This window comes from Narcine bancroftii, chromosome 1 (genome assembly GCF_036971445.1).
Source record: "Narcine bancroftii isolate sNarBan1 chromosome 1, sNarBan1.hap1, whole genome shotgun sequence".
NCBI classification, from domain to species: domain Eukaryota; kingdom Metazoa; phylum Chordata; class Chondrichthyes; order Torpediniformes; family Narcinidae; genus Narcine; species Narcine bancroftii.
This window is the reverse complement of record NC_091469.1, coordinates 332780936-332806966: the sequence shown is the minus strand read 5'-3', so window position 1 is coordinate 332806966 and position 26031 is coordinate 332780936. Positions and strand designations below refer to the sequence as shown.

General features: G+C 42.7%; 1 protein-coding gene across 8 annotated transcripts in view; it reads right to left on the bottom strand.

Annotated features, from left to right (window-relative positions):
- Window positions 1-26031, bottom strand: part of ulk4 (unc-51 like kinase 4) — a 655266-nt gene that overhangs the window by 63589 nt on the left and 565646 nt on the right. For all 8 annotated transcript variants that reach the window (XR_011348088.1, XM_069908808.1, XM_069908832.1 and 5 more), the window contains 2 exons: window positions 18975-19073; window positions 640-825 (listed from right to left, as the gene is read on the bottom strand). Coding sequence is in view for 7 of the 8 variants with exons in the window: in XM_069908808.1 (XP_069764909.1) it covers window positions 640-825; window positions 18975-19073 (285 nt within the window). In the remaining variant the exon portion in view is untranslated. The remainder of the gene's footprint in view (window positions 1-639; window positions 826-18974; window positions 19074-26031) is intronic.

Sequence of the window (26031 nt, the reverse complement as noted above, 5' to 3'; positions counted from 1 at the left end):
CAACCCAGGAAAGAGGTGCTGGCTGCCCACCCTATCTAAGCACTTCATTATCTTATATACCTCCAGTAGATCACCTTTCATCCTTTGTTACTCCAAAGGGAAAAGCCCTAGCTCTGTCACCCTTGCTTCTGATGGCATGTTCTCTAATGCAGGCAATGTTTGGTAAATGTTTTTTGCACCCTTTCCAAAGCTTCTACGTCATTCCTGCAATGAGGCAACCAGAATTGAACACAATGCTCCCAGTGAGCTCTTGAACTCAATCACCTGACTAATGTTGTTCACTATATTCACAGATTGGGGTCTGTTGGACAGGAAGTCAAAATTTCCCATGATTTGCAAGTTTTTTTTATGGGATTTGACTAGAAAAACCTCTTCAGTTCATAGCACATGCTATGTTCCTCTGAAACTTCAATATAGACCAATCTCATGCACCCGAGTGTGCACCAAGTACAACTGCCAATATTACTGAAGACAATCAACAGGCAGAGGGCAAAAGCTCAGCCTCTTCATTGTTCAGCATTCACTGCGTTTCATCAAGCAGCATGCACGATGGATATTAACAGGTTGACACAACCAGGAGTCTAGTGCACCAACTCCCTTGTTAATACACAAAGCCCAGTGTTGGGAAAGGATACTCACCAGCCTTTTGATGACCCGAAGTAGAAGTTTCTGCTGTTTTGAATCTCTTTGACCTCTCAATGCTTCAGTGAGTGAGTGTACATTTTCTGGGCATAGGGTGTCTTGGTTTTCACCTCCGTACAGCTGGACCATGAGAGACAGGGAATGCAGTGAACTCTTGCGCACATCTGGATCATGGCTGGGAAGCTGGAGATTGACAGAAACTGGTTATAACAGACCAGTTACACTTGCATCTTAAAGCCAAAGCCTTTCCTTCAGACATTTCTCATTCATCAATGATTCCCATTTCAAAACTGCTCTTGTGATCTCACTGGATTGCCCCCACTCAAAATTCATAGAAAAAACAAATGGAGATAAACAAGAAAATCTTCCCAGGATAGAATATTGGTGTGATAATGGGATTTGGAATTCCACTTTGCAGTGGAACAGAACAAAGGTGCTCATTGAAACAATCTCCCACCACTGACTCTTTAGTACCCATGCCCAAATTAATATTTATCTTCAATTTAATCCAAGTGATTGTTTTAGTCTGAAATATAAGTATAGATGTGCATCATCCCACTTTATGGTCTCTTAAAGCCTGTTTAATTTCAACTTGAATCCATTCTGCTGCAGGTTCCGAATCATTCACCGTTTCTCTCTTCACCAATGCTGCCTGGAGAGTTTCCAGCAGATATTACTTAGCATGACCCACATGGGTTTGCAGTCTCTTCAGTGATTTGGTTTTAGAGAAACTCTATTCTAATAGAGTAGAAGCCCCTGGGGTTTGCCATGGAGAAGGTATTGTTTTGTTTTGATGAAATGAGGTGAGTTGCAATGCTCCAAGTGATGAGACAACTGCTTTGATCTCTGAAAAATGTGAAAGTCAGCATTCTGGAGTAAAACATGAACGTCTGCAGACACTGCATTTGTAATCAAAACACAGAAATGCTGGAGGAACTCAGCCAGTCTCACAACGTACATAGGAAGTTAAGATATATTTCCGACGTTTCAGGCCTGAGTCATTCCTCAAGGTTGGTATTATACACAACCAAAGAAAAAGGAATCTTGGAAATCCGTGGCAGAGTAAATTCCATGTTATCCACACCAATAACAGTCTTCACATTAATCCCACCACCGAGCTCTTATTCCAGAGCCCTGCAGGTCCTGGCCTTCAAGAAATCACCCAGATACTTCGTGAAAGTAAACTCCTTCCACATCCACTCGGGATTTCCAGACTCCACTATTTGTTGACAAAAGTAATTTTCTTTTCTTAACACCCCTCTGACAGATCACAGGTCAACCTTACAAGTCAAAGACAATGATGCCTCCCTTCTGGACAGACTGAACATCTTTGACTAGAAGAACAGACTGATGCCGAAGAAAGATCTGTGTTCCTCTGATGAACAGACTCCTTGCACAGCTGTGGTCAAGGTGAGATCCATATCCAGGGCGAACCCACATAAGGGAGTGGGACCAGACAGCATACCTGGACGGGTATTGAAGGATTGCAAGATGTCTTTACAGACATCTTCAACACCTCACTGGAGCAGTCCATCGTCCCCACAGGTTTCAAGACAGCCATCGCCGTCATGATACCCATGAGGGTGACAGTAACAGGGCTCAAAGACACTGCGTTGTGGCACCAAGCTCTAGCATTATGAAATGCTTTGATTGTCCGTGATGGAACGCAACAAAGCACCATCAAAGGCACCTCCAAGAAAAACTGGACCCATTTCAATTCACCTATAGAAGAAAGCATTCTACTGATGATGCTACAGCCTTGTCCCTCCACTCCATCCTGACCACCTCATTCACCAGGCTGCTGTTCATTGACTTCAGCCTGGCATTTAATAAGATCATTCCCCAGAGCTGGTGGAGAAGCTGTCCTCGCTGGGACTCAACACCCCTCTCTGTAACTGGATTCTGAACTTCCTAATGGAAAGACCACAGTATGTCCAAGTCAGTAGAGGAATATCAAACACAGTCACGCTAAGCACTAGTGCACCTTAGGGCTGTGTGCTCAGCCCACTCCTGTTCGCACTACTGGCCCATGACGGCAACACCAGATCCAGCTCCAACAGAGTCATCAACGTTGGAGATGATATGACATCATTAGCAACAATGATGAGTATCTCTTCAGAGGAGAGGTGGAAAATCTTGTGATAATGTGCAAGAATAGCAACCTGAGTCTTAGCACAGTGCTGGAGAAACACACCAGGGCAAACAGTGTACTTTTTACAGCAAAGATAATCACCATTTGGTTGGGCACCTGCTGACATTTTACCATACCTTGACAAAGGGCACAAGCCTGAAAAGTTGGTAATGTATCTTATCTTTGCGATTATCTTTATCAGCATTGTGTCTTTACTTCCACCATGGTGTCTGCAGACTTTCGTGTTTTACAAACTGAGTCTCCACATAGGCAAGCCAAAGGAGATGATCAGCAGGAATGACCACCCTCCATGATACATTAATAACTTGATAGTGGAGAGAGTAAAGGTATCTCTCAGATTCGTTTTCTGCAGGTGAGGCAGAATGACCTCCTATTGGTAGTGCATAGAAAATTGTCACACTGTATATATTTCAACACATAAAGAACTGTAAACAAATAACAAATGTAAACAATCTGACTGTACAATAAAGAGAGAATAAAAAATATCTATAAAATCTAGTAAGAGTACTTAAATGAGTCCCTGATTGAGTTTGTTGTTGAGGATTCTAATGGTGGAGGGATAGCAGATGTTCCTGAATCTGGTGGTGTGAGTCTTTGATCATTGCTGCTGTAGACCAATATCTCTTTTTTTTAAAAAATTTTTTATTTTTCATTTTTCACACTGAACCATAACAACCAAAATATGTACAAACATTTCTCATTAAATATACACAATGGCATTTCCCCCCTTTTTCCCCCTTCCAACCCCCCCACCCCTCCAAAACCAATAAATATTCAACATACACAATACAATAAAACCATAAAACAATGTCTTCACACGAAGGAAAAACAAACCAAAAAAATGTGTCCTCTACTTTTATACACTAAATCAAATAGTTTTGTCTTCTTATCATTTTAGGGTATGGAGGTATGAGGCAAGCTCTCTCTGTTATGTTCCATGTATGGGTCCCAAATTTGAACAATGTGACTTTATTTTTTAAATTGTATGTTATTTTTTCTAATGGAATACATTTATTCATTTCCATGTACCATTGCTGCATTCTCAGGCTCTCTTCCATTTTCCAAGTTGACATTATACATTTTTTTTGCTATCGCTTAGGCTATCATAATAAATCTTTTTTGTGCTTTATCCAATTTGAGGCCTAATTCTTTACTTCTTATGTTACTTAAAAGGAAGATCTCTGGATTTTTGGTATGTTATTTTTTGTGATTTTATTTATTATTTGATTTAGTTCTTCCCAAAATGTATTCATTTTTGTACATGCCCAAATTGCATGCATTGTTCCCATTTCCTTCTTACAGTGAAAACACCTATCTGATAATGTTGGATCCCATTCTTTTAATTTTTGAGGAGTGATATATACCCTGTGTAACCAATTATACTGTATCATGCGTAACCTTGTGTTTATTGTATTCTTCATAGTTCCAGAACATAACTGTTCCCATGCTTCATTCTTTATCTTTGTTTAAATCCTTTTCCCACATTTGTTTAGATTTATAGCTTATTTCCTCATTTTCCTTACCTTGCAGCTTAATGTACATGTTTGTTATAAATCTTATTATTGTATTTGTAATCACATATTCAAAGCTGCTTCCTTCTAGTAACCTCAGTGTTTCCCAATTTATCCTTTAAGTAAGCAAACACTGTACTGTGAATTATTCCATATTTGTCCTTCAACTGTTCAAATGTTAATAAATTATTTCCCAAAAAACAATTTTCTATTCTTTTGATTCCTTTTCTCTCCCATTCTCTAAAGGAAAGGTTATCTATTGTAAACGGGATTAGTGGATTTTGCGTCAATAACAATTTTGGTATTTGGTAATTCATTTTTTTCATTTCTACGTGGATCTTCTTCCATATATTAAGTAAATGATGCAATCAATACTGGTGAGCTTTTATATTGCACCAGCTTTTCATCCCACTTATAAAGTATATGTACTTTCTCCCCTATTTTACCTAGTTCTATCTTAGTCCAATCTGGTTTTTCTCTCGTCTGGTACAAATCTGATAAATACCTTAATTGTGCGGCTCTATAGTAATATCTGAAGTTTGGTAACTGCAAACCATCCTGGTTATACCTCTCTGTTAATTTATCTAACGCTACCTTTGGTTTCCCCCCTTTCCACAAGAATTTCCTTATTATTCTCTTTAGTTCATCAAAGAAATTCTCTGTTAAGATAATTGGTAACATTTGAAATAAGTATTGTATCCTTGGGAACACATTCATTTTAATGCAGTTCACCCTCCCTATCAACGTTAGCGGAAATTCTTTCCAATGTTCTAAGTCTTCCTGCATTTTCATTATTAGTGGCTGATAATTTAGTTTTTACAAGTGGCTTAAGTTATTGTCTAACCTTATTCCTAGGTATCTGATTGCTTGTGCTTGCCATTTAAATGGTGATTCTTTTTTAAGTTCTGTGTAATCCGCATTACTCATTGGCATCACTTCACTTTTATTTGCGTTGACCCTGTACCCCGATATGTCTTCATATTCCTTCAATTTCTTATGTAATTCTTTTATTGATATCTCTGGTTCTATTAAATATACGATGATGTCAACTGCAAATAAACTGATTTTATACTCCTTCTCCTTTATTTTTATCCCTTTTATTTTATTTTCTATTCTTATCAGCTCTGCCAATGGTTCTATTGCTAAGGCGAACAATGAGGGGGATAATGGACATCCCTGCCTAGTTGATCTACTTAATTTGAATTGGTTCGATACATGTCCATTTAGTACTACCTTTGCCAATGGTCCATTATATAATGCTTTAATCCAATTAACATTTTTCTGGCAGTTTGAACTTCTATAATACCTTAAATAAGTAGTTCCACTCTACCCTGTCAAAGGCTTTTTCTGTGTCTAAGGCAACAGCCACCATTGGTTTCTTATTTCCTTGAGTTGCATGAATTAGATTAATAAGTTTACAGAGATTATCCGCTGTTCGTCTTTTCTTAATAAATCCAGTTTGATCTTGTTTAACTATTTTTGGTACACAGTCATCCAATCTGTTTGCTAATAATTTCGCTATTATTTTATAATCTGAATTAAGTAGAGATATTGGTCTATATGATGCTGGTGTTAATGGATCCTTCCCCTTCTTTGATATTACTGTAATTATTGCTGTCTTACATGAGTCTGGCAAGTTTTGCGCTTCTTCTATCTGACTCATTACTTCCAGGAGAGGAGGAATTAATAACTCTTTAAATGTTTTATAAAATTCTATTGGAAATCCATCCTCTCCTGGTGTTTTATTGTTCGGCAGCTTTTTTAATATATGTACTTCCTCTATTTCAAATGGTTTTATCAGTTTGTTTTGTTCATCTTCTTGCAATTTTGGCAGTTCAATTTTAGCTAAAAACTTTTCTATTTTATCATCTTCCCCTCATTTTCATTTTGGTATAATTGTTCATAAAATTCCTTAAAGTTTTAATTAATTTCTGTTGGGTTATATGTGATTTGTTTGTCCTTTTTCCTTGATGCCAATACAGTTCTTTTAGCTTGTTCTGTTTTAAGTTGCCAGGCCAATATTTTGTGGTTTTTTTTCTCCCAATTCGTAATACTTTTGCTTTGTTTTCAATATGTTCTTCTCCACCTTGTACGTTTGTAATGTTTTGTATTTTATTTTTTTGTCCGTCAATTCTCTCTTTCTTTATATCGTCCCTTTTCACTAGTTCATTTTCTATACATCCTATCCCCTTTTCCAGCTGCTCTATTTCCCGATTGTATTCCTTTTTCATCTTAGTTACATAACTTATTATCTGTCCTCTAATATAAACTTTCATTGCGTCTCATAGTATAAATTTATCTTTCACCGATTCTGTGTTTATTTCAAAATATGTTTTAATTTGGCATTCAATAAACTCTCTAAATTCCTGCCTTTTAAATAGCATGGAGTTTAACCTCCATCTATATGTTCTTGGTGGGATGTCCTCCAGTTCTATTGCTAATAACAGGGGTGAGTGATCAGATAGCAATCTAGCTTTTTATTCAGTTTCCTAACTCTTCCTTGAATATGGGCCGACAATAAAAACATATCAATCCTTGAGTATGTTTTATGCCTACTCGAATAATATGAATATTCCTTCTATTTTAGATACTGTCTCCTCCATATATCCATAAGTTTCATTTCCTGCATTGGTTTAACCATAAATTTGGCTACTTTATTATTTTTGCTTGTCTTTTGTCCAGTTTTATCCAACAATGGATCCAAATTATGGTTAAAATCCCCTCCTATTTCCTTGTGTGTCTGCAATCTTCAAAAAAAATATCCTGCAAAAACTTTTGATCCTCTTCATTAGGTGCATATATATTGACCAAATTCCAGAGTTCTGAATATATCTGACACTTTATCATTACATACCTCCTTGCTGGATCTATTATTTCCTCCTCAATTTTGATTGGTACATTTTTATTAATTAATATAGCTACACCTCTATTTTTTGAATTATATGATGCTGCCGCTACATGTCCTACCCAGTCTCTCTTCAGTTTGTTATGTTCCACTTCAGTTAGATGCATTTCCTGCACAAATGCTATATCTATTTTTCTTTTTTCAGTAAATTTAGTAGCCTCTTCCTTTTAATTTGGTTATGTATTCCATTAATGTTTATAGTCATATAGTTCAGCGTGGCCATCTTATATCTTGTTTACACCTCTTTTCCACCTCCTCGCCACCTCCATCCCCCTTTTTCCCCTTTTTATCTTTTAGTTTTCCCTTTTTAAACTCAATGTATGACAACACATTTAAAATATAAAATACTCCAACAATTTCCACACACAATAACACCTTAACCCCAAATGCACCCCCCTTCTCTGAGTTGCCCTTTTTCCCTTGCCGGGCTACCACAACTTCCCTTTCCATTTGGTTTGCGATCTTGCTCGCAAGCGTCAACTGATTTCACAGTGACGGTTATTCTCTCTCCCCCCAGCCCCCCCAGAAAATATTTATCTAATACATATAAGAAAGCTCTCTTTCCCCCCCTTCTTCCTTCTTTCCTTTCTCTTTTCCATCTTTAGTTCTTTATATATACACATTATTTTTACATCTTTATATATACTTTATTGCCGGTCTTCTTTCTTGTTACATCTCTTCTTCTCTTCTTCTGTCCTGCAAATGCTCTGTGAATTCTTGTGCTTCCTCCGGTTCCGAGAACAGTCTGTTTTGTTCCCCAGGTATAAATATTTTAAGTACGCTGGATGTCTTAACATAAATTTATAACCTTTTTTCCATAAAATAATTTTCGCTGTATTAAATTCCTTCCTCTTCTTTAAGAGTTCAAAACTCATGTCTGGGTAAAAGAATATTTTTTGTCCCTTATATTCCAACGGCTTATTATCTTTAACTTTGCTCCTTGCCCACTCCAATATATTTTCTCTTGTCATATCTCTTAAAAAATTTTACTAAAATGGATCTTGGTTTTTGATGTGTCTCCTGTTTCGGTGCTAGTGCTCTGTGTGCCCTTTCTATTTCAATTTCTGCATGTAATTCTGTCATTCCTAAAACCTTCGGAATCCATCCTTTTATAAATTCCATCATGTCTGCGCCTTCTTCATCCTCCTTCAGGCCCACTATTTTTATGTTGTTTCACCTACTATAGTTTTCCAAAATATCAATTTTCTGAGATAACAACCCTTGTGTCTCTTTAATTTTTTTGTCATTTTCTTCCAATTTTTCTCTTTAATCATTTACTTCCAATTCTACAGCCATTTCCCGCTCCTTCACATTTTCTACTCTTTTTTTCCTATTTCTGTCATGACCAGTTCTAAACTTTGCATTTTGTCTTCTGCTCTTTTCATTTTTTTTTTAATCGCACTAAATTCTAATGATAACCATTCTTTTAATGATCTCATTTGTACTTCAAAAAAGGCTTTATCTATATTCTGTCCATCTGTTTTACCTTTTATTTCCCTGTGAAGATCTTGGTCTTGTTCTTCCTCTTCTTCTGTGTCTACTTGTGCTTGTGTCTTCTGTTTCTCTTCTTTGTATCTGTGTCTCTTCTGTTTTTCCTGATGAATTACTTCCATGTCTTTTTCTGGCCTCCTCTTGCTGGGCCTTTTGCTGTTGGTCTTCCTTTGGTGGCTGACTATCTGTCTGGCCTGCTGTTGATTCTCTTGTTGTCTGTCACCCCACTTCTTCTTCGTCCGGCTCCTCGCTCCTTTCCTCTCCATTGTTTTTATCCTCCAGCTGAGCGCCCTGATCCCAGGCGTCCCTCAACTGTTCGTGTTGTACCTGCCCGCTCCTCGGCTGATTCCCCCCTCCTGCCGGTGTTCAATTTTTCCTTTAATTGCGCACTTTTGTTTGGCTCCGAGAGCCATTTTTGAAGTCTACCGGTCGGTAGGTTGCAACTTCGCAGGACACTCGCCAACCTCGGAGATCGGCTGCTCTTCACCACCGCAGCTCCCTGCTCCTTCAAGCAGGTAAGGCCTTCTTCTTTCTTCTCCAGTGCTTTTTCTTTTTTTCATGTTGTTCTTACTTTCTCTTTCTTGGATGCCATCTTTTTGTTCTTCTCTGTAACTTTATCTTCTATTTCTTGAGTTTTGTATCCGTTGAGCCTTGTCTTTTTCAAACTTTTTTTCTTTTTTTTTCTGGAGTGGGCTGGTTCAACCCGACCAAGCCACTACTCCATCATGTGACTTCCCTCACCAATATCTCTTTCTTGATGGCAGCAGCAAGAACAGAGCATATGCTGGGTGATGTGGATCCCTGATGATTCCTGCTGCTCTCTGACGACAGTGTTCCCTGTAGATGTTCACGATAGTGGGGAGGGTTTTGCCTGTGATGTTCTGGGCTTGTGTCACTACCTTTTTGAGTGCTTTATGCTCATGGGTATTGGTGTCCCCACACCAGACAGTGATGCAGCCGGTCAGGACATTTTCCACCACACCTCTGTAGAAATTTGACACCGTTTCTGGTGTCATACCAAACCTCAGCAAACTCCCGAGGAGAGAGGTGCTGATGTGCTTTCTTCATGATGCCATTAGTGTGTTGGTTCCAGGAAATATCCTCTGAGATAGTGACTCCCAAGAACATAAATTTACTCACCCTCTCCACCTCTGATCCCCTAATGATCACTGGATTGTATACCTCTGGTTTCCCTTCCTGAGGTCAACAATCAGTTTTAGAGACATTGAGTGCAAGGTTGTTTTTGGTGCACTATTCACCTAGGTTTTTGATCTCCCTCCTGTATGCTGACTCATCACCTTTCATTATAAGCTCCACTACCATGGTATTATTGGAAAATTGGTAAATGTGTACTGAACCACACAGTCATAGGTGTAAAGTCAGTAGAGCAGGGGGCTAAGAAAGCAGTCTTGTGGTGCTCCAGTATAATCATATAATATAACCATATAACAATTACACCACAGAAACAGGTCAGTTCAGCCCTTCTAGTCCATGCCAAACACCTCCTCCTACCTAGTCCCATTGACCCACATCCGGCCCATAACCCTCCACACCTCTCTCGTTCATATACCTATCCATCCTTGCCATAAATATTAAAATCAAACCCACATTTACCACTTCTGCTGGAAGCTTATTCCATATTCCCACTACCCTCTGAATGAAGAAAATCCCCCTCATGTTTCCCATAAACCTTTCCATCTTCAATCTCAATCCATGTCCTCTTATTTGAATCTCCCCCACTCTCAATGGAAAAAGCCTGTCCACATTGATTCTATCTGTCCAACCTTATCATTTTAAATACCTCTATCAAATCACCCCTCAAACCTCTACGTTCTAGGGAATAAAGTCCCCACCTGTTCAACCTTTCCCTGTAACTCAAACTCTAAAACCCCAGCAACTTTCTCGTAAACCTCCTCTGCACTCTCTATTCTGTTTATTTCCTTCCTATAATTTGGTGAACAAAACTGCACACAATATTCCAAATTTGGCCTTACCAATGCCTTATACAACTTCAACATAACATCCCAACTCCTATACTCAATACTTTGATTTATGAAGGCCAATGTACCAAAATCTTTCTTCACCAACCTATCTACATATGACTCCACTTTCAGGGATTTATGTACCAGAATTCCTGAATGCCTTTGTTCCACTGCCCTCATCAATTGTCCACCATTTAATGTATATGACCTTTTCTGATTAATCCTACCAAAATGTAGCAGCTCACACGTATCAGTATTAAACTTCATCTGCCTTCTTTCAGCCCACTCTTCTAACTGCAAGCTTTGATAACCTTCTTCACTGACCACAACACCACCAATCTTAGTATCATCTGCATACTTACTATTCCAATTTACTACCAGATCATCCAGATCATTAATATTTATGTGACAAACAATAATGGACCCAGAACCGATCTCTGAGGCACTCCACTAGTCACCAGTCTCCAAGTTGACAAACAATTTTGGCATTTCCCATCCAACCACTGTTGAATCCAGTTCACTACTTCATCATTAATACCTAATGCGTGAACCTTCCTAACTAACTTCTTATGCAGAACCTTGTCAAAGGCCTTACTAAAGTCCATATAGACAACATCCACAGCCTTCCCCATATCAACATTCTTAGTAACATCCTCAAAAAACTCTAAGGTTTGTTAATCATGATCTACCACATACAGAACTTTGATGACTACTCCTAATCAATCCTATCTTTCCAAATAATTATATATCCAATCTCTAAAAACACTTTCCATTAATTTACCCACCTCCAATGTCAGACTCACATGGCCTATAACTACCAGGTTTACTTCTGGAGTTTTTTAAAACAACAGAACAATGAGCTACCCTCTAATCCTCCGGCTCCTCACCCATGGACAATGACATTTTAAATATTTCTGTCAGAGTCCCCACTATTCACACACTAACATCCCTCAGGGTCTTAGGGAATATCTTGTCAGGACCTGGAGATTTATCCACATTGATTCTCTTTAAAGTCACCAATTCTACCTCCTCATTAAACTGTACATTATCCATGACCTCACTACCTGATTCCGTACTTTACCTGGCTCAATATTCCTTAGTGAATACTGAAGATAAAAACTCATTAAAAATTTCTCCAATCTCTTCTGACTTCTCCCCCTCTGATCCTCAAGGGGGCCAATTTTATCCTTCACTCTTCATTTCTTTTAGTGTACTCATAGAATCCCTTTGGATTTATTTTTATTTTGCCTGCCAAAGCAGCCTCATATCTCATTTTAGCCTTTCTAATTTGTTTCTTTTTTAAAAAAAATGTTCCTTGTATTCCTCAAGCACTTCTCTATTCCCTGCTATCTATATCTATTACACACATCCAGATATAAATGAACTAAATTGCAGATAATAAACCAATTTTACAATCTGCACTCTACAATACTACATATAACACAGAGTAGCAAAGTAGAAAGTCCTTGATACTCATCCACTGGATGTGGGCTCACAAATGAGGAGTGCTAATTTCACTAATCTGTGTGTGTAATCCCCTACTCTAGTCTCTCCACACTCATGACTGCTCTACCAAGTTTGGCACCAATGCAATCTGTAAATTTGCTGACAACACCACTGATGTTAGCCAAATATCAGGAAAATTATGTCAGAATACTGGGTGGCAATTGAGAACCTGTTAAGTGGTGCCCGAACAAAGTTGTTGTCCTTTATGCCAGCAAGACCTAGAGGTTAATGGTGGACTTTAGGAAGGGGAACCTGAGTGTTAGTGTAATGTAGCGGTTAGCGTGATGCAATTACAGCGCCAGCGACCAGGGTTAAGGAGTTTGTACATTCTCCCTGTGTCTGCTTGGGTTTTCTCTGGGTTCTCTGGTTTCCTCCCACCTTACAAAATGTACGGGGGTTGGAGGTAAATTGGGCAGTTTGGGCTTGTGGGCCAGAAGGGCCTGTTATCGGGCTGCATTTCTAAATTACATTAAAACTAAAAATCAAATTTAATCAAGGGATGGCAGTACTGAAGGTTTGTAGCTTCAATTTCCTGGGAGGTCACAGAACAGAGGACCTCTTCCTGGGGCCAGCACACTGAGGCAACCATGAACAGTACACATCAACACCTCTAAAAATGTACAGGTTTGGTAGGGTAATTGGGTGGAATTGGGTGCTACAGGTTTCAATGGTCAAAATTGGCTTCTACTGTGTTGTAAATAAATTAAAAAAATTAAATTTACTTTCCAAGAAGTCTGGGGAGATGTCATCGAATATGGTGTTGAACTTCTACAGAGTGCTGTGGAAAATATACATGGCCTATTTTAGTAACTTGTGTGCCCAGGCTGCAGAATTGGGAAACCTAGCCAATCCCATCACAGGCTCCCACCTCCCATCCACTCCAAACATCTGTGTGAGATGCTGCATCAAGAAGGCAGCCAACATCACAAAGGACCCCCATCACCCTGATCACAACCTCTTCTCACTGCTACCTTCAGGCAGAAAGTGTAGAAGCCTGAAGACCAGCACCTCTAGGCTCAAGAACAGTTTTTATTAAACAGCTGTCAGATTCTTGACCCTTGCTGTACTACCCTAACCAGAAATTACTCCGGGATCACTAAGAAATCTATCACCATCGTTGAAATGTCATATTTTATCTTGCATTGACTGTCACAGTGAATATTTATCTACCTCCTTTTCTGTCCTGCATTTGTAGTGCATGATGGAGTTATTATATTATCCTCTGCAATTTCCACCACTTAGAACATGATCCTACAACCAGATACATCTTCCCCTTCCTACCCCTCATCACCTTCTGCAGGGACCACTCCCTCCATGACTCTTTTTCATCCACTCTTCCATTCAGTTGCCCCCTTGGCACATACCCCTTTGACTATAAAAAATGTACATGTGCCCACATCTCCTCCCTCACTACCATTTGGGTCCCAAACCATTCTTCTAAGAGAAGCAACAGTTCACTTGTGAATCTGCAAGGGCCATCCACAGCATCTGGTGCTCCCGTTGTGGTCTCCTCTATATTGGGAAGATTGGACGCAGACTGGGAGATTGATTCATTGAGCGTCTTCGTTCTGTCTGATGCAATCATTTTAATACCATGCATCAGTCCCACACTGACTTGTTTGTTCATGACTTCATGCTCTGCCAAAATGAGGCCACCTGCCAACTGGAGGAACAACACCTAATATTCTGTCTGGGCAGTATTAAGATTCAAGATTAACTTATTGTTATGTAATAGTGCAGAACATAATGTTACACGAAATTGCTTTCTGCTGTAGTAAGGCAGCAAAGAATTGCCAATAGCCTCACCCATTGCATGGACTCTTTCAACTTCAACTTAAAGACATCAACCTCCAATTTAAAGCCCCTCCCCATCTCTCTTTCCCTATCCCTTTAGTCTTCTTTCCTTCCCACTCCATTCAGAGAGCTGCCCCTCCTCTTGTCACTTTTCAGCTTTCTTCTCTTCTACCCTCTCATTGTTATCCACCTATGACCTGTTATCTGTTAGCCTGTACTCCTTAGTTAGACCACCCCCCTTGGAATATTGTGTTCAATTTTGGTCACCTCACTACAGGAATGGATGCTATAGGCAGAGTGCAGAGGAGATATACAAGGATGCTGTCTGGATTGGAGAGCATGCCTTATGAGGATAGGTTCAGTGAACTTGGTCATATCTCCTTGGAGCAACAGAGGATGAGAGGTGACCTGATAAAGTTGTATATGATGATGAGAGGCATTGATTGTGTGGATGGCCAGAGGCTTTTTCCTAAGAGCTAAGTTCTTTTCTCAGAGAGTAGTGGGTGCATGGAATGTGCTGCTGTAAATGGTGGTGGAGGTAGGTACAATAGAATCTTTTAAGAGAATGTTAGATTGGTAAATGGAACTGAGAAAAATGGTGGGTTATGTAGTAGGTAAATTCCAAGCAGTTGTTAGAGTAGGATGGCTGGATTGCAGGCAGTGGTTGGAGTAGGATGGCTGGATTGCAGGCAGTGGTTGGAGTAGGATGGCTGGATTGCAGGCAGTGGTTGGAGTAGGATGGCTGGACTGCAGGCAGTGGTTAGAGTAGGATGGCTGGACTGCAGGCAGTGGTTGGAGTAGGATGGCTGGACTGCAGGGAGTGGTTGGAGTAGGATGGCTGGACTGCAGGCAGTGGTTAGAGTAGGATGGCTGGACTGCAGGCAGTGGTTAGAGTAGGATGGCTGGACTGCAGGCAGTGGTTAGAGTAGGATGGCTGGACTGCAGGCAGTGGTTGGAGTAGGATGGCTGGACTGCAGGCAGTGGTTAGAGTAGGATGGCTGGACTGCAGGCAGTGGTTAGAGTAGGATGGCTGGACTGCAGGGAGTGGTTGGAGTAGGATGGCTGGACTGCAGGCAGTGGTTGGAGTAGGATGGCTGGACTGCAGGCAGTGGTTAGAGTAGGATGGCTGGACTGCAGGCAGTGGTTAGAGTAGGATGGCTGGACTGCAGGCAGTGGTTGGAGTAGGATGGCTGGACTGCAGGGGGTGGTTAGAGTAGGATGGCTGGACTGCAGGCAGTGGTTAGAGTAGGATGGCTGGACTGCAGGCAGTGGTTGGAGTAGGATGGCTGGACTGCAGGGAGTGGTTGGAGTAGGATGGCTGGACTGCAGGGAGTGGTTGGAGTAGGAAGGCTGGACTGCAGGCAGTGGTTAGAGTAGGATGGCTGGACTGCAGGCAGTGGTTGGAGTAGGATGGCTGGACTGCAGGCAGTGGTTGGAGTAGGATGGCTGGACTGCAGGCAGTGGTTGGAGTAGGATGGCTGGACTGCAGGGAGTGGTTGGAGTAGGATGGCTGGACTGCAGGCAGTGGTTGGAGTAGGATGGCTGGACTGCAGGCAGTGGTTGGAGTAGGATGGCTGGACTGCAGGCAGTGGTTGGAGTAGGATGGCTGGACTGCAGGCAGTGGTTGGAGTAGGATGGCTGGACTGCAGGCAGTGGTTGGAGTAGGATGGCTGGACTGCAGGCAGTGGTTGGAGTAGGATGGCTGGACTGCAGGGAGTGGTTGGAGTAGGATGGCTGGACTGCAGGCAGTGGTTAGAGTAGGATGGCTGGACTGCAGGCAGTGGTTAGAGTAGGATGGCTGGACTGCAGGCAGTGTTTGGAGTAGGATGGCTGGACTGCAGGCAGTGGTTGGAGTAGGATGGCTGGACTGCAGGCAGTGGTTGGAGTAGGATGGCTGGACTGCAGGCAGTGGTTGGAGTAGGATGGCTGGACTGCAGGGAGTGGTTGGAGTAGGATGGCTGGACTGCAGGCAGTGGTTAGAGTAGGATGGCTGGACTGCAGGCAGTGGTTAGAGTAGGATGGCTGGACTGCAGGCAGTGGTTGGAGTAGGATGGCTGGACTGCAGGCAGTGGTTGGAGTAGGATGGCTGGACTGGAGGCAGTGGTTAGAGTAGGATGGCTGGACTGCAGGCAGTGGTTGGAGTAGGATGGCTGGACTGCAGGGAGTGGTTGGAGTAGGATGGCTGGACTGCAGGGAGTGGTTGGAGTAGGAAGGCTGGACTGCAGGCAGTGGTTAGAGTAGGATGGCTGGACTGCAGGCAGTGGTTGGAGTAGGATGGCTGGACTGCAGGCAGTGGTTGGAGTAGGATGGCTGGACTGCAGGCAGTGGTTGGAGTAGGATGGCTGGACTGCAGGGAGTGGTTGGAGTAGGATGGCTGGACTGCAGGCAGTGGTTGGAGTAGGATGGCTGGACTGCAGGCAGTGGTTGGAGTAGGATGGCTGGACTGCAGGCAGTGGTTGGAGTAGGATGGCTGGACTGCAGGCAGTGGTTGGAGTAGGATGGCTGGACTGCAGGCAGTGGTTGGAGTATGATGGCTGGACTGCAGGGAGTGGTTGGAGAAGGATGGCTGGACTGCAGGCAGTGGTTAGAGTAGGATGGCTGGACTGCAGGCAGTGGTTAGAGTAGGATGGCTGGACTGCAGGCAGTGGTTGGAGTAGGATGGCTGGACTGCAGGCAGTGGTTGGAGTAGGATGGCTGGACTGCAGGCAGTGGTTGGAGTAGGATGGCTGGACTGCAGGCAGTGGTTGGAGTAGGATGGCTGGACTGCAGGGAGTGGTTGGAGTAGGATGGCTGGACTGCAGGCAGTGGTTAGAGTAGGATGGCTGGACTGCAGGCAGTGGTTAGAGTAGGATGGCTGGACTGCAGGCAGTGGTTGGAGTAGGATGGCTGGACTGCAGGCAGTGGTTAGAGTAGGATGGCTGGACTGCAGGCAGTGGTTAGAGTAGGATGGCTGGACTGCAGGCAGTGGTTAGAGTAGGATGGCTGGACTGCAGGCAGTGGTTGGAGTAGGATGGCTGGACTGCAGGGAGTGGTTGGAGTAGGATGGCTGGACTGCAGGCAGTGGTTAGAGTAGGATGGCTGGACTGCAGGCAGTGGTTGGAGTAGGATGGCTGGACTGCAGGCAGTGGTTAGAGTAGGATGGCTGGACTGCAGGCAGTGGTTGGAGTAGGATGGCTGGACTGCAGGCAGTGGTTAGAGTAGGATGGCTGGACTGCAGGCAGTGGTTAGAGTAGGATGGCTGGACTGCAGGCAGTGGTTAGAGTAGGATGGCTGGACTGCAGGCAGTTGTTAGGGTTAAATGGCTGAAAGGCCCAAATTCTTTTTCTTTTCCAATCTTTTTATTATTATTATAATTTATAAACACATACAGTTCAAAGAGATATGAAAAATACATAGTAAATAACAAATTAATACAGAGATATTAAACAATAATATTGCAGAATAAAAATATATCATAAAATTTTTTTTAGATCAGTTTAGAGTATGAACTATCTCTAAAAAGAAATGATATAATTAATTAAAATATATAAAAAAAAAGAGAGAAAAAAAAACCCAAAAAGGAAGAAAAAACAAATCTGAATTAAAAACTTAAAAAAAAAACCTACCGATATAACTAAATCACGCCGATCACTCCAATCTCATCTAACAGCCCAATTATCATACATAATCATAAAAAGAAAACAGAGCCAGATCAACTCACCACAAATGAAAATATTGAATAAATGGTCGCCAGGTTAACTCAAACTTAGAAGGGGATTCATAGACAGAGTTTCTAATTTTCTCTAAATTTAAACATAGTATAGTTTGGGTAAACCATTGGAAAACAGTGGGAGGATTAACCTCTTTCCAATTCAATAGTATAGATCTTCTAGCCCTGAAAGGCCTGAATTGTGTTGTAAATTTCTATGTTCTATTAGAAAATTGAGAATAATTTTTGGGTATACTGTTCTTCTGAATGTAATTTTAAGTAATTTTGTAAAAAGAATTAAGTACAATATAACTACAATTATCCAAAATTGGATTCTCAGAAGTCCTCAATTATCCAAAATTTTATTAAAAAAATTCAGATAAATGAGGATATCTGTAACAAATTAGAATTCCTCATTTATCCAAAAGTTTTTCAGAGCTTTATTGACCTCATAGGTTGAAATAAAATTCACCCAATATGAAATTAGAGATTCAGGTAATTCCCTGCCCTCTCTCTTTCCATTTCTTTTTTACCTTCCCCATTGACTTTTCTCTCCAACTCCCCCTCTCAAACTGCATGCCACTGTCTCCCATCCATAAGCGGTCAGAAGAACCCCTTGTCCCGGCGTCATCCAAGAGAGTGGTCTCCTAGGCAGGAGTGAAATATTGGGCTCAGTGGCGCTTCCTTCCCTCCCTCCTTGGCACAATGGCGCTCCCGGAGCTGACTCTGAACCTTCCCCTCATCCTACTACCACACACGCACACCAGACTCCCCAGTGTGCAGGTGTGGTAGGCCGAGGGGAGTATTTGGAATTGGGAACTCCCATGACTGGGAGACAGGAGCCCGCCGACTCACCAGTGGCCCGGGAAGCCGCCCCATGGATCAGAGGCAACAGTGAGGACGTGTCGGTGATCGGTGGTTGGGAAGTCTTGGTGATCGATGGCAGCGTTGCAGCTAGCATTTTTTTTTTGTGAGAATTAAACATTATTTTAATGCTTAAAAAGCCTTCCCTTGTTGTTCATCATTGTTTATTGTTGTTTAAACATTGAACAAGTGATTTGCTGTTACTACTGGGCTGTTTTAAAAAAAAATGACCAGTTATCCTAAAAAACCATTTATCTGACATAGGCCCGGTCCAGACCATTTCGGATAATCAGAGATGTACTGTATGCCACTTTTTAAAGACTAATTGTTCTGAAGTCCATTTGGAAATTCTGATTTCTTGAGACCAAGTTCAATACACAGACACAGTGGCCAAACTCTCCCAATATTGCTCCAGACCAGGAATTGAGTGAATACTTACCAGTTGAATCAGCAGGCTAAGTAAGTCTGTCATGGGTTTATTGATCAGCAGAAGGTCTTCAGCAGCTTGAGTGTTCCCTCCTGTGCCAGATTTTTGTTCCTTGGTGAGAAAACAGAAATTAAAGGAAAGCTTGCAGCATGTTCTCTTTTGAGGAATGACTCACAAAAGGTGGTGAGAAATGTCAGTGGAAGATAGCGTGAAACACATCATCATGTCTCCTGGATGGTCAAACCCTTTCAACCCATCATTAGCTTGCTGTTAATTTATGCTCTTTTGTGCTATTTGCACAGAAATGTTAACATGCCACGACTCCTTCCCAGAGAGTAAAACACCATGAATAGAAATTGGTTGATAACTGGGGGATGATTTGAGCTGAGAGCATGCAGGCGCTTCTTCATCAATGAGGAAAGCAATTATCTATTGTGAATACTTAATTTTAGAACAAGAATATTAAACAATTGAGAAATAAATGATGGCAATGGATAGAAGGCTTTCATATCTTTGAATACAATCGACACTGTCCCTTAATAAGACTAATATCACTATGGATAAACATAAATTTGAGGAACAATGCATCATATTCCTCCTTGACAGCATTAGACCTAATGACGTGAACATCGATTTCTCTAATGGCACAGTTAGCATAGCGTAGCAGTTGGAGCAACACTGTTACGGCACCAGTGATCTGGGTTCAAGCCTATAAGAGGTTGTATGATCACCCAGCTGCTCTGGTTTCTTCCCACCCTTCAAAATGTATGGGGGTTGTTGGCCAATTTGGTGTAATTAGGTGGCTTGGGCTCATGGGCCAGAAGGGCCTGTTACTGTGCTGTATGTCTAAATTTAATAAATTTTTAAAAATTAAAGTTAAAAAAATTTAATTTAATTTTCAATAACTCTCATCCATTCTGATTACACCATTCCATCTCTTTACCTAATCCTGGATTTACTTTTTCTCTCTCTCAAACCTTTCTTTTCCCATCACCTACCTAATGGTCTCTCCCTCTACGTTTCTCTGCCTCCCACATCTTCTGTCTACACTCTATCACCTCTGGGTCCCTCCCCCAACTTCTTTCCTCTCTCTCTGTATGTAATTCACCTATTGTATCCCAGACCCATCCAAAGCCCACTGCTGGCCTCATTCCTATTTCCTGTCCTCCTCCCAATTTTCCTTGATGCTTAGCCCATGGCAAGAGTTAAACAAGATGCTGCAGTCGAATGCAACACACAAAAGTGCTGGAGAAACTCAACAAGTCAGGCAGCATCCAGAGGAAGTCAAGGGTAACCTTGTCAGGTGTAAGCAAAAACTGGCAAGTGCCTGAATCAAAAGGCAGGAAAAGGTCCCAGGCCTGAAACGTTGGTTCCCCTTGACTTCCAATGGAAGTTGCATGACCTGCTGATTTTCTCCAGTACATTGAGCTGTACCATACTTTCATTTCAGCTCATTTCAGATGGAAATTTTCAACTGAGCTCCATGGGCCTCCACAGTCCTGGCAAAAGAATATTCTTAGCATTTTGTATTTTACAAACATGGAATAGAATGGCAGTGCCTGCAGGTATTCCTGACTGTCACAACCTATTCTGATTGGATGAATGTAGTACTCACGCTCCAGGACAAAGCTGTCAGCTGAACCAGTACCCCATCCATCTTCCTCAACTTACTCCCTCCACTAGAACACAGTAGCTACAGTGTGCATCAACTTAAAATGTACCAGATCAACAGGCTACATGAGTCATAAACCCCATGGCCACAAGAACAGAATCGGATCAGAAGTTGACCACTTAGCCCTACTAGAGGAGAATTCAAGACATTTATCACACTCACTAATGTGCTTCCCATTTTAAATGACCAGCCCCTATCTTTCGGTGATATCCTGTCGTGTGCAACTCTCCCACAAGTAAAATCATCTCTCCAATCTTGATCACTCAGGATCTCATGCATTTCAATGAGGTCATCCCTCACTTGACTGAACCATAGAATAGGTTGAGCCTCTTTAGACAAGACAATCCACTCATCCCTGGATTTAGCCTAGTGTATCTCATTTTGACTGCCTCCAATGCTGCCACGTCTATTCTTAGGTGACCAAAACTGTACACAGTACTCCCAAATTTGGCTTCAGTGCACCCTGTAACAACCTCACCCCCATTCACTTCTCAAAACACAGAGGCACAGTTAACACAGCACCATCACAGCAATCCAGGTTCGAATCAGTCGCAGTCTGTAAGTAGTTTGTACGTTTTCCCCATGACCCACATGGGTTTCCCTGGGTTCTCTGGATTCTTCCCACATGCACAGGATGGTGGATTAATTGGGTGGCACAAGTTTCATGGTATGAAAGGCCCTCTACCATGTTGTATCATTAGAATTAAAATAAAACTTACTTTTCCAATCTTCTGAGACTCATGGACAAGAACTTCCATTGAACTTCATTAATTTGCCCTCTCTCTCTCTCCTTTTCAAAAATAATTGTCATTTGATTTCTCACAGTGCAGGGCAAGACCTCATACTTCTAATGCTTGCCAGGTTTTCACCCACTCACGCACTCCATCGCTTTCCCAATGTCCTCATCATAACGAACCCACCAACTATTTTCACATCATCAGCAAATGGAGTCTTCCTCCAGGCCACTGAGGGCAAGTAATTGAGGGCCAGTCCCGATCCCTGGGGCACTGCACTAGTTACTTCCCTCCAGCCTGAAAAGTACAATTCTCTATTTTCTTTGTGATCACTAGTTTTCAATCCAGGTTAATACACCTCCTCCAATTATTCACCAGCCTCAGATGTGGAAATTTAGTCAATTGCAAATACACAATCTGATGGAGGAACTTGGCAGCATCAGTTGGAGACACAGAATCCTCAATATTTTGGATTGGAACCCTTCCTTGAGATTGGGATTGCAGAGGGGAGATCGTTCATAGAATCAAAGGCTTGGATAGAGTGGACATGGAGAAAATCTTTCCTTTCATGGGGGGAGTCTGGGACCAGAGGTTACAGAATGAAAGGACATCCCTTTAGAACAGAAATGAGGAGTAGTTTCTTCAGCCAGAGGTAGTAATCTGTGGAATTTGTTGCCACAGTCGACTCTGGCTGCCAGAGTACTGGTGAAGAGAGACTGGTCAGAACGTTATTTCATGAAGAAGCAAAGGGCTCTGTGATCTTCCTGATGGGGAATTGAGGCAGACAGAGATTTGATATCTATGTTGAAGATGAGACAGTGGGAACCAGGGATTCTGATGTTGCCAAATTGGTTAAGAGTGTGGGAGATATCCTGGATATAGGTAGGAAAGGATGGGGACAAGGGGAGAGAGGATGGAGTGAAGGAGTGGTGAGGTAAGTTTGGTGGGGCAAGTACAGACAGGAACAATGAGTCTTCCAGGATGTCTTGTCTGTAGATCCTGGGGAAGAGGTAGAAGCAGGCAGGGCGGGGTTGGGGTAATATCAGATTAGAGGCTGCGGAGGGGATATTTCCTGATGCAATGTGATCTGTGACCGTGTGGGAGACGGTGGCCTGGTTTATGTTGATGGGGTCATGGTTCAGGAGTAGGTATGAGGAAGTATTTGGGAGTTAGCATCAATCAGCCAGACAACTGCGACACTGTCAGTTATGTATTTTAACCTTTGCTACATAAAGGTCACTGTTTGACCTGCTGAGTTTCTCCAGCATTTTGTGTTTGTACTACTGCCATAAACCATGTACTCCACCTTCAAAATCAACTTTCCAAAGTGCATCTCTTCACACTTATCTGGATTGAACACCAACTGCCACTTCTCCATCCGACTCTACATCCTGTCTATATCCTGTTGTTATCTACAACAACCTTCTACATTATCCACACCATCTCCAAACATACTGACCTCCCTCCACTTCTTTCTCCAGGTCATCTATAAAAATCACAAAGTGCAGGGGTCCCAGAACAGAACCTTTCAGAACACCTCTAATCACCAACTTCCAGGCAGAATACATTCCATCTATCACTATCCTCTGTCATCAGTGGGCAAGCCAATTCTAAATCCACACAGCCAGGTTGCCATGGATCCATTGCCTCATGACTTTCTGATGAGTCTATCCACACACACACTCACACAAATTTGTTGGTTTGATGTGCTATTTTCTCTTTGATGACTGAATCTAGCATCTGGCCAACAATGGATTTTAAATTAAGTGGTCTATCGTTCCACTCTTCTGTCTCCATCCCTTCTCTTAAAAAGAAAATTACATTTAATGTTTCCCCATTCTCTGGTGCCCTCACTGAGTTTTGAAAATTTTCACTCAATGGGTCGCCCTCTCTGTAGCCTCTTCTATTAAATGCTCCACTGCATTCTTCTGTTCACTCCTCTTCCCCCAGCCACTTTCGGTTTAATCTGACCACTCTTTGCACCATCCTTCTCACCTTCTCTTCTCCACAGATCCCAGCACCGGCTGCCTTCATCTCTGTCCCACCACTCCCTCCTGTGTAACCCCTACTACCCCCTGAGTGACCCCCTACTACCACCATGATATCTCCCATCTCCTACTCCCTGTGTGACCCACTCAGCCCTGCATGCTCCCCCACTACCCCTGTATATGACCCCCACTTTCCCGTGTGACTCTCCACTTCCCTGTGTGACCTCCAACTCCCCACTGTGTGACGCCCCCTCCCTCTGTGTGATTCCCCGTGTGATCCCCCACTCCTTCAGCATGACCCGCATTCCCTCCTGTGTGACTCTCCCTGTGTGATTCCCCACTCACTCTGTGACCCCCAACCCCCCAAGTGATCCCCCACTTGCTCTGTGTGATCCCCCTTTCTTCTGGGTGATCCCCCTTTCTCCTGGGTGATCCTCCTTACTCCTAGGTGATCCCCCTTTCTCCTGGGTGATCCCCCTTTCTCCTGAGTGATCCCCCTTTCTCCAGTGTGATCCCCCTTTCTCCAGGGTGATCCCCCTTTCTCCAGGGTGATCCCCCTTTCTCCTGGGTGATCCCCCTTTCTCCTGGGTGATCCCCCTTTCTCTTGGGTGATCCCCCTTTCTCCTGGGTGATCCCCCTTTCTCCTGGGTGATCCCCCTTTCTCCTGGGTGATCCCCCTTTCTCTTGGGTGATCCCCCTTTCTCCTGGGTGATCCCCCTTTCTCCTGGGTGATCCCCCTTTCTCCTGGGTGATCCCCCTTTCTCCTGGGTGATTCCCCCACTCCCACCCATATGGCCCCACTCCCCCTATGTGACCCCCACTCCCCATATGTGACCCCCACTCCCTCTGTGTGATCCCCACTTCCCTCTGTGTGATCCCCACTTCCCTCTGTGTGACCCCCACTTCCCTCTGTGTGACCCCCACTTCCCTCTGTGTGATCCCCACTTCCCTCTGTGTGATCCCCACTTCCCTCTGTGTGACCTCTTACTCCACTCTCCCCCCCCCCGTATGGCCCACCTTATGTGACTCCCCCTGTGTGATCCTCCACTCCCACCTGTGTGACACCCACTCCCTCTAATGTGAGCCCCACTCCCCCCAGTATGATCCTTACTCCCCCAGTGTGAGTCGTCTCTCTCCACCTGACCCCATGGTTTCCTTGCCTCTCACTTCCTGTGCCTGGCGCCTGCCAGTCCTCTCCCTCCCTCTGCTATGTTTCACCTCTCCCTGCTTCACCAATCCCATATGGGACCTTGTCTCACTCCTCCCACCCTGTGCTCTTTGCAACAGATTCTCTTCTCAACATCTCAGAATGACCACTTACTGGCAGTGCAAAAAACTGTTCTCAAGAAGATAGGTACAAATGTAAATATATAAAGCTATGTAAATGAACTGAATGTGCAAGACAGAGAGGAAAAAAAATCAATAAAATAAGAGACCTTAAAAAAGTCTCTGATTGAGCTTGTCATTGAGAAGACCATTAGTTGATGTGCACCTAGAGTGTCTCCACTTCTCCATCCATGTCAGTACATTACCTCCATGTTCTCTAATTTTACACATCAATCTCTTGCACAGGACCTTACTAAAAGTCTTTTGAAAGTCCACATACACCACATCAACTGGTTCACCATTGGCCATTCCACTGGTTACACCCTCAAAACATTCCAGGGTGATTTCACTCTCGTAAAACCATGCTGACTTGGACTAATCCTGTCATTCCCTTCAAATGCACAGCAATGACATCTTTAATCATTGACTCTAGCACCTTCCACCAGTGCACCCTCCCCCCCATGTGCTGATGTCAGGCAAACTAGACTATAATTCCCTGATATCTTAAAAAAGGGGCATCACATGAGCCATTATCAATCCAAAGGAACTGAACCAGAGTAGAGAGAGAGTTGGCAATGAATGCATCCACCATCTCTGTTCCCTTTATTGTCATGTACTGTACATAATTCTCAAAATTTGCTGACTTTGGTTTGCCCATGAAGACATAGAAAGAGGTGTCACTAGTCCAGTGCCACTATCGAACTGAGAAATAGAAGCAAAAGAGAGTTGCCCGCAGATACGATACGATCAGAAAGATGTCAGCATCCAAGACCCTTCGAGAGTCCTGCTTTCCTTTGATTTCCTCATCTATCTTTTGAATATCCCTATTGTATCAGCCTCCACCCCCACCAGCAATGCATTCCATTTACCCACCACTTTGTGTAAAAAAAAACTACCCCTAAACTTTCTTGCCCTCACCTTAAACAGATGTCCACTGGTCTTTGCTTTTATTGCCTCAGGAAAACAGGTGCTGACTTCCCACCCTGTTAAGCCCCTCATCTTCACATTTCATCATACATTACTCCAAAGAGAAAAGTCCTAGTTCTGTCAACCTTGCTTCAGATGACATGTTCACCAATCCAGGCAACCTCCTGGTAAATCTCCTCTGCACCCTCTAATGAGGCGACAAGAACTGAATGCAATCCTCCAAGTGTGGTCTAACCAGAGTTTTGTGGAGCTACAAAATTACCTCACAGCTGTCAAACTCAATCTGCTGAATAAAGTAGGCCAGCCTTTAGTAAATGTCCTTATTCAAAGTGTCTGCTTGGCCATTCACTGGGAGCATGGTTGATCCAACATCTCTGATGAGTAGGCCAATTGCATGGTTTGCGTAGCGGTCAGTGCAATGC